Source organism: Protopterus annectens, chromosome 5.part1 (genome assembly GCF_019279795.1).
Source record: "Protopterus annectens isolate FY-2018-M chromosome 5.part1, PAN1.0, whole genome shotgun sequence".
Taxonomy (NCBI): Eukaryota; Metazoa; Chordata; order Ceratodontiformes; family Protopteridae; genus Protopterus; species Protopterus annectens.
The window spans coordinates 681,877,169-681,887,191 of NC_056736.1; the positions used below are offsets into that span (position 1 = coordinate 681,877,169).

The 10,023-nt window shown below is 37.7% G+C and overlaps 1 protein-coding gene across 1 annotated transcript in view; it reads left to right on the plus strand.

The window, feature by feature from the left end:
- LOC122803256 (retinal guanylyl cyclase 2-like) overlaps positions 1-9,354 on the plus strand; it is a 665,947-nt gene extending 656,593 nt beyond the window's left edge. Inside the window, exons 16-17 of the mRNA XM_044072849.1 lie at positions 634-728; positions 9,265-9,354. Coding sequence (XP_043928784.1) covers positions 634-728; positions 9,265-9,354 — 185 coding nt within the window. The remainder of the gene's footprint in view (positions 1-633; positions 729-9,264) is intronic.
- The last annotated feature ends 669 nt before the right edge of the window (positions 9,355-10,023 follow it).

The window sequence follows — 10,023 nt, forward strand, 5'->3', positions numbered from 1 at the left end:
AATGTTTTTATAAATGCACTGCAGTTTTTACATTCATGACATTTTAAAATGATCTAGACCAAGGTTTTCATGGATGCCTAGATGTTTTGTTTTTATTTTTTATTTTGTATTTAGCTTGCATAACTCTTAATATAAGCCATCTTGTAAATAACAGAACTGTTTGACTCCACAAAAGTTGTAACTCAGTACTACAGACAAAGAAATGATGGTTAACATAATAGTTTTAAGAAGAATGTAAATGCTAAAGTATTTTCCTGAGTATGTTTTTCCAAATTATTGTTGAAAAAACTTATGAAACTGTACAGTGTTGGGAAATTGTAAGAAATGCCAAGTAGCATATGTTTTGGGATGTCAAATTAGAAAATATGTTATTCCTGAGGAAAGATTACTAGAAGATGTACGCAAATCAAACTGCTTTCCTTCCCTTCCTTCATTGTTTGTCCATTTATTGAATATGAATATTTATATAATGGAAGACCTAAATAATGTTTTGCCACACATAATTTTGTATTATAATGTGCTCACAGATAAGTACAATATGTTATTTTCACACAAGGCGTAGTTTTTCAGTGGGACTCAATCAAATGCTTCTGATAATATTGTAATGCCTAATGTATGTTATTTTCTTTTCAGCTTACAGAATTCATGTCAATCAAAGCACAGTAAGACTACTGCATAATCTGAAGGAAGGTTATAAAATAGAAATTAGAGGAAAAACAGAACTGAAGGTAAGTGAGGAGGAATATATCTGCACTTAGAGAACAAACCGCACTCTCTACTTCAGCACTTCATATATGTTGGCAAAGCTGTCAATGACAAAGTGAAATACAGTATTGTTAGCTGCTAGCTACAACAAATTAAAACATAACATTTATGACACAGAATGAAGGCACCTGTTTGGGTATACTTAAGTTGCAGTACATAAGGCATTTCTAGTCCATGTTGTTTATCTGGAGTTAGTAAAGATGGGCAAGTCAGAAGACTGCAGTGCTCCAATGAAGTATGTAACACTGAATCATGTCAATCTACTGAATTTACTTTCACTAAAAGCCATTCTATTAATGTACTTAGTTCCTTTTTTTTTGACTCCCCAGGCTGGACCTGACGTAGTCCTCTTAGATGAGAGTTGTACCCCAGTTAACAAATACATTTAAAAAAATAAAATCAAAATGAAACACTAATTACCAAACGCAAAGTTTTGCTGATTGGAAAACAAGTCTATTGGAGAAGCAAGCCCACTCCCCACAATCCCTTGTGAGAATAGATTCCCCACACCCACAATTTAAGCATACCAATTCCCTAGTTACACAGCAATAGGGAAAAGTACATCCACAATGATTGGCAAATGTTATTACTGATGATTAGAGAACGGGCAAACTGTACATCAGCACCCTGATTGGAGAAGGAACATTCTCCAGCAGGGTATTAATGTGCGAGTAATGCCCACTGAAAAATGAGTTCACCACTTTATGGCAGCATATCAAGCTGCTGTTGAGCTTGGAGTGAAAAAAAAAATGGCCGCCATTACTTTACACTCGCTAAGCAGCGCTTTTGTTGTTTAGCGTGTGTAAAAAAATAAACAGAAAAAAGTGTGTGTGTGTGTGTGTGTGTGTGTGTGTGTGTGTGTGTGTGTGTGTGTGTGTGTGTTTCTTTATTTTATTTATTTAACATTTATTAACCGGGAAGGTCCAACTGGATACAGGTCCTTTTTCTGAAGAGGCCCGGGGGAAAAGCTCCACAAATTAGACAAAGTTTACAAAAATGTTCACAGGCAATTTTTACATAGTACAACAAAATTATAGGATAAGAGTTATACAACATTTACGTTGAAAAAGGAAAATTCAAGTAGCAGAAAAGAGACAACAATATAAAAATCCACCAATTATGTACCTTCAGATTATTGGAATCTTTAACTTTTTGTAACTGAGGAGGAAATCATAGATAGGGTAAGGCTTTTCAGAAGGAGATTAGCTGAGTAAAGGCCTCTGGAAGTAGTAGAAATGTGGTGAGATAGGTGCATGATGTAAATGTCAGAAGGAGTGGGACAGTTACAAAGTTTGGAGTTAAGAAGGAAAGATTTAAGGTCTTTTTTAAAGCATTGTTTATCAGTAATTGCTCGTAAGTCAGTGGGTAGACTATTCCAAAGCTTAGCTATGCATGATGAATAGACTGACTGGCCAGTTATGTTGTTAACTCTGGTAATACTTAACACAGCCTTGTTAGTTGGGTGTAGAGGATGCGTGGTATTATAAAGTTGAACTAGGACTTTTTCTGGTTGGTGGATAAGAGTGTGGAGGGTGACAAGTTGGTTATAGGTAAGTAAGTTAGGTAGTTCAAGCCAATTTAAGTGTTTCAGTGCTAGGCAATGGCATTCTCCATAGTTGAGCCCTCTGGCAAATTTTGCAACCTTATGGTAGCAGCTCTCCAATTTAGTAAGGTCACCCTTCTTTAGATTAGTAAAAATGGATGAGGCATACAGGAGAGTGAAGTTTAGATGTGTGGTTGCAAGGGTAGCCTTGGTACTGTTTGTTAGCTAGTGTTTGTGCCTATAAAGACTACAGAGGTTTTTATTGACTTTTTTGATGGTGTGGGATATATGTAGGTCAAACTTGAGTGAGCAGTTGATAATGACACCTAAGAATTTAGTATGAGGTACAGGACAGATGATGGTGAGGTTCGTCGATGATATAGAGAAAGGAGGTGGAGAGTTAGGGGATTTACCCAGGAAGAAGAGCATACGTTTAGTTTTGCTTGGATTTAGAATGAGTTGTGAGTCAGTTAACCATTTTTCAACTGTTGAGAAAGCCTCTTGGGTTATTGACTGCAAGTGTTGTAGAGAGGATGAGGCACATATTAAGGTACAGTCGTCTGCATATTGGACAAGAGAAGCTTGTCCGGTGGCAATATGAAGTTTGTTAGTGAAGAGAGTAAATAGGAGTGGTCCAAGGATGGATCCCCTGTGGGACACCCAGATTTACTGGACGCAAAGGGGATAGATTGTTTTGCCAGAGTACAGCTTGTTTACATCCTGTAAGATATTCCTGAATCAGCTGACAGTGGAGCAACTAAGGTTAAATTCGGATAGAGTGTTTATGAGTTTGATGTGAGAGACCATGTCAAATGTCTTTGACATGTCAAGGAAAGTAGAAGAGACAATAAGACCACTATTCCTATAATAGCTGACTGTATCAGAAAAGGATAAAAGGGCAGTGGAATTACTGTGGTAGGGGCAAAAGCCATGCTGTGACATGGATGGGAGGTTGTTATTGAGAAGATGAGACATGAGTTGAGAATGGATGCATCTTTCGAGGATTTTAGAGAGAGGGTACAGGATGACGATGGGTCTGAAATTAGAAAGCTCTATTGAGTTTCCTCCTTTATGTTGGGGAATGATATGGGCAATCTTCCATATGTCTGTGATTTTTTTGTTCAGTTATGGATCTATTTATTTGAATGCAAACAGGGTATGCAATGGCTTCTGCTGCTAAGTTTAGGAATTCTGCAGGAAGTTTGTCAGCTGCGAGAGTGGTGGGTTTAAGTTTAAGTAGATTTTTTTTTATAACAATAACTGGAACTGGATGAAAAGAGAAGGTGTTGTTGTTGTTAGAGGTCAGTTTGGGAGTATCTAAAGGAGTGTAATATCTTTTGTGAGAGCTAGTATAGATTCTGCAAAATACTTGTTGAAATGGGTGTCAATAGGTCATGTGTTATCAGGAATAGTATGGGATGGGGTACTGATACTGCCAGGGTGGAGAATTTTATTGATAGTGGCCCAGAACATTTTGGGGTTGTTTTGGTGTTGAAATTGTGTGTTATGGTAGAAATTTATTTTGTTAAGTTTAATTTTTTTCTTGGGTAAGTTTCTAAGCTGCTGGTAGGTTTGTTTTGTTATGAAGGATTAATCTTTGTGCCAAGTGTGCCATGCCTTACCCCTCTGTTTCAGAAGAGATTTAGTATTTGTGGATAGCCATACTGTATAGTTTGATTTAGATCAAATAGTCTGCCTCCGTGCTAATTCAGCTCGGATGTTTAAAAAAGTGGGATTGAAGTGGTCTGTGGCATTATTGAGTGGGAGATGTTGTAGTGGTTGCCAGTCGCAGACATTTAGTGCTAATATGAGAGTTTGGGGCAAAAAATATTTTTATATCTAATAGTGATGTATCTAGTATGCCTTTCTTGGTGAGTTTTTCTTCTAAGGAGAAATGTAATGAGATGGTCACTCAGGCTGTCTGGGAGGCAGCCTGCTAGCAGTGAGGGATTTGGTTGATTGGTGAGTATCCAATCGAGGATGGATTCTCTTTCTGTGTGCTTATCCGTTCTTGTAGGTGAATGGATAAGTTGAGAGAAGCCATGAAGGCTGATATGAATAGTTGTGGAGGGACTGCTGCAGGAGATCCAGTCGATATTGGGGTCCCCCAAAAACAATAGTTTCTTGTGGTAAGGTTTGTATGTGTGCATGAAAGCAGAAGAGACTGTGTATGTGAGAGAGAGAGAGAGAGAGAGAGTTAGAGAATGTGCTGTCTGTAAAATTGTTGTGTTTTACTTACTTGTTTATTTTTTTATGTACTATATTATTTTTATATATTTTTTGTTATGCAAAATGCTTCCTCCAATACCATTAACATATGCTACAGAAAGTTTGAAACATTAGGGGGAGGAACTATTTTACATCAAAAATATGTAAAAAAATAAAATATTACTTAAAAAAAAGTAAGTAAAACACAACAATTTTACAGACAGCCCGTTCTCTAAGTGCGATAATGCCCTGCAGCGTCGGGCTTCATAACACCCCTGGGTAGGTGTTCATTATACATCAAATATCACCACTGCATGTACTTACAGTCCACTTATTGTCATGTAGCACTAGCCCACTCAGCTGGTAATCATTCATCTTGTGCTTAGAAAAATAAATAATGCACCAACCCCAGGGAGAAAGAGTATAATGTGGAGCAAAGACAAGGTGGAAATATGCCGTGTAAGTACCAATGGGCAAATGGTATGCTGCACTATACCAACACATATGTGACATGAGGAATCATAATGTGTCAGATAGTGTTAAAATAAAGCTATGCCACACTATACCAACACATGTAATGTGAGGAATCATAATGTGTCAGATAGTCTTAAAATAAAGCCATGGCACACTATACCAGCATATGTGATGTGAGGAATCGTAACATGTCAGATAGTGCATAAATAAAGCCATGCCACACTATACCACCACAATGTGATGTGAGGAATCATAATGTGTTACATAGTCTTAAAATACAGCCATTCCACACTATACCACCAAATATGATGTGAGGAATCATAACGTGTCAGATGGTCTTAAAATAAAGCCATTCCACACTATACTAGCACATGTGATAAATGGAATCATAACGTGTCAGGTGGGGTTAAAATAAAGCCATTCCACACTATACCACCACACATGATATGAGGAATCATAACATCTCAGATAGTCTTAAAATAAAGCAATGCCACACTATACCAACACACGTGATGTGAGAAATCATAGCATGTCAGATAGTCCTAAAACAAAGCCAATGTAATGTATTCTGAAATAAACCGATGGTTTACCTATGAAAGGTTGAAAATCAACCTGCTGAGCAGCACTTTGTGCGATGCAAAATGATGAAAACTGTCATTCCAAACTACACCGAAGTTCGAAAATCAGCAAATCGAAAAGCAGATTCGCTGATTTTCGAACTACAATTTCAAATACATATCATAATGCAGGGGGGCAAGCCCCCCTGCACCCCCACACCCCCTACTTTATTATTCTAACTCCGAGATCGCACTACAGTGTGGAAAGGGTCCACTTCCTGATTCCCACTATAGTGCACTCCGCACCCAAAATGCCGACTCTTCAATGTGCGAATGTCAATGTGCATTCGCTCATTGCACATTTGTTGCATTTCTATTCAGTTATCTGGAAACTTGGAAACATACTTCCGCACAACTGTCTTTCGACAATGTGCATTTCAAGCTTTCAAAGATAAACCAAACAGACAGATAGATAGCAGTCACAAATTTGTGTCTCATTGTATGCCAAATAAATCAGTTAAATTATCAAACATAAATGGGAACATAGATAGACAGACACATAGATAGATAAAGTCACACATTAATGCAAGTATGTACATAAATACATAACTAAATTATACATAAGCGGAGAATAAGAAAGAAAGCAAAAAAATTAGCTGATGAAAACCATAAAGTAAATATGAGCAAGAAATGAAAACAAAAACATTATAATGTTACACAAATAAGCATGCAAACAAGTGCCAGCTTTTTTTTCTTTTACCAACATGGTATAGTTCAGCATGATTCAATTATTCAGGTATGATTGTGAAGTCACCTATTGTGTGGTTATTGTCTTTTATACACAAGTCTATATCACATATCATAGTCAGACAGGAAATGTTTGCTGAATTATAAAATTATACAGAGACAGCCTGATTTATTCATGTTCTAGGGCTGCAGGTGGGCTGCCTCAGCCAGAATGATTACACTGGGGAAACACATCATGGAAATAAAGAATGTCAAAGTGTGGGGGGGGGGGAGTTCTGGGTTGTGTTAGTAATCATGTTGCAGGTTACATTGCCATAACTTCTTTTTTGCTTACAACCACAGTGTGTCTAAAATGACACGTGGAAAACCACTGATTTGATTTTATTGGCGAAAGAAGCTACTTGTATTTTCAATTGGAATACTTTAAGGCCATGTGGTTTTAAGAATGAATAGGAATAAGCTGTCCTTGCATATCATGCAGAGTACATACCTAACAACCTTTAAAACCAGTCTGGATGACTGGATGTGTGACCAGGGATATATGGAAAATCTGCTTAACGGGGGTACTACTACCTTCCCACCAGTACTGGGTCACGTGGATGAACTTGTCGATGGTCTCCTACCAGTTCTGGGTCATGTAGCTGTACTTGTCGATGGTCTCCTACCAGTACTGGGTCATGTGGCTGAACTTGTCGATGGTCTCCTACCAGTAGTGGGTCACATGGCTGAACTTGTTGATGGTCTCTTACCAGTATTGCGTCATGTGTCTGAACTTGTCAATGGTCTCCTACCAGTAATGGGTCATGTGGCTGAACTTGTTGATCATCTCTTACCAGTATTGCGTCATGTGGATGAACTTGTCAATGGTCTCCTACCAGTATTGCATTATGTGGCTGAACTTGTCGATGGTCTTCTACCAGTACTGGGTCACGTGGCTGAACTTGATGATGGTTTCCTACTAGTACTGGCTCACTTGGCTGAACTTGTCGATGGTTTCCTAACAGTACTGGGTCACATGGCTGAACTTGTCGATGGTCTCCTACCAGTAGTAGGTCACATGGCTGAACTTGTCGATGGTTTCCTACCAGTACTGAGACACATAGTTGAACTTTTCGATGGTCTCCTACCAGTAGTGGGTCACATGGCTGAACTTGTCGATGGTCTTTTACCAGTAGTGGGTCATGTGGCTGAACTTGTCAATGGCCTCCATTGGCCATGTGCTTAGTAAGAAGCTATGAATGTATAAACATTTTAGGCTTCAAAGTTCATTGGGTAAAATAATTTCAGCAAACATATTGGCTATTTTAAATAATAAGAATAATTTAATATAACTGTTACATGGACTTATTTTTTAAATTGCTAAAATCATGAAAAATAACTATGAAAGAGAAGTGCACATTTCAGTATCAAAATGGGTGGAACAAGAGGAAGGGCTTTTATCCATTATTTATTTTAATTTAGTTTAGTTTAGTTTGCTTACTTCCAGAAGTAGTAAATAAATTTTGCTTCAATGCCATAGGTACATACGACAAAAAAAAAAAAAAAAAAAACATAAAATAGAAAGCAAAATAAAGGATGCCTTGAGCATTATTAGCATGTGTGTGTGTCATCTTCTCAACTGTCTGGAATTTCATGGAATGTACAGACTGCCTCATATTTGTTTTTTTTTTTTTTTTTTTTGTGTACTGTTCCTCATAATATTTGTGGTTGTATGTCAAATCAATGAGGATTAAAGTCACTTAATAATGATAAATGCTCTCCTCACACCAGGAGGTCCTGTATCTTTATTCTTGGCAGGGGTGCCTTCTGTGTGGAGTCTGCATGCCCTCTCTGTGTTTGAGTAGGTTTTCTCTGGGTGCTCCGGTTTCCTTGTGTGATATGGAAGAATTGTGGTAGGGTTAGCCACCTGGTGGTGTGACTGTTGGCTCCAAATGATTATCTTTGTTGAAGTGACACCCTGACCCCATGTCCAAAAAAATTTGAAAACAAGAAATTGTGAATGGATGGATGGATTTCAAAGTTCACATCCTTCAGAAATTGTATGCTAATGCAAAACCTGTTATTCTAACAACTTTCAAGTTCATAAGAACAATATTTTTAAAATCTGTCTCTGTTTTTTGTGCCTTTCTTCCACATTATTTTTGGCTTTGTCCAGAATTCAGGTGTGTGTGTGTGTGTGTGTGTGTGTGTGTGTGTGTGTGTGTGTGTGTGTGTGTGTGTGTGTGTGTGTGTGTGTGTGTACATGCGTGTGTGTGTGTGTGTGTGTGTGTGTGTGTGTGTGTGTGTGTGTGTGTGTGTGTGTGTGTGTGTGTGTTCGCACAAGCAAGCACATGCATATGTGCATTTCTGTATGTACTGGGTCTGTTTTACGACTGTCATAGTAAAAACCTGGTTTAAAGTAGCAGTGCTTTAAAGGATCATTGCAGTGGGAGTTTGAGTATTCTCTGATAAGATATGCATCAGTTACCACGTGGACAGTGGGTTCTTATGGCAAGTAGGTTAATGAATCAGATAAGTTAGTCACTTTAAAGAGATGAAGGACATCGTGGCAAAGATTTAGTCAACGCAGAACAAACTAGAAATGGCATTTGCTCTCAAGTAATAATGAAACTGGAAATATTGGAGTGTACATATTTTGTAAGATATTTATTTCTCTAAGACTATACAGCATTTTACTGGACCAGTAACGATCTGTTTCTACTGCCCTTGCCAATTCAGCTATGAGGCATCACTGCTTCTACGTATAAAGGCCCTTTTCCTGACAAAATGCTTTTTTAACTCCTCCATAGATGCTGAATGGTTATTTTTTTTCTGTCAAAAATAAAGTGCAAGGCTTTGCCATATGAGTGCATGAATACGCTCATAGCATGTCTATTTATGATGTACACAGTCTTGTCAGTTTATTTGTAGTGAGGAACTGCCTTGTCGGATACTCTGGACTAATTTTTTAATGTGTGTTTTTTATATTAGGGTAAAGGCATTGAAGAGACATACTGGCTCACAGGAAAAGAAGGGTTTTTGAAACCATTGCCAAAACCTCCAGAAATCAAACCAGGGTAAGCCTATATTTTCTTCCTGAGAATTGTTTCACATTTGTATTTAGCCAGACTATTTCAGATACTGTATCTCTTTTTGCTTAGTACATTGATACTTTATAATACTACATTATTGATGGGCTTTTGTGATCGTGCCATGAGAAAGACCTTCTTATAGAAAAATAAATTTTGGAGACAATAGTAAAAGTAAAATTAGTAACACTTTCAGTCTTGAAGAATTTTTAAATAAAAATGATTGCTCTTCTATAAGTAAAAGCGATACAAAAAAAGCGATCACACTAATGATCTCAGAAATTATAGCATTATTATCCTTACTAGCACTGTCTGTAAGGCCATGAAACAAATAATTGCTGAATCGATTAACAACAACATGTTTTATCTCCAGTCCCTTGACCCCAACCAGTCTGGCTTCATTAAAGGTAGATCATGTCTGCTCCACCTAGGTGACTTCTTTAAAAGGTTAGGTTACCAAGGCACTCGATTATGATGAACCATTTTACAGTGCAGTTGCATTACCCTGAGTGTCCCTGTGTGTAACTTTGTCATGTTCTGCTTATGTATGCTAGCCTATTTGCAAGGGGCACACACTTCCTTGCTGTCTGTCATACGATAAAATAAGATATGTGTGGGACCATGGTGCGTATCTGTTATTCTACCATATTTCGTTAGAATT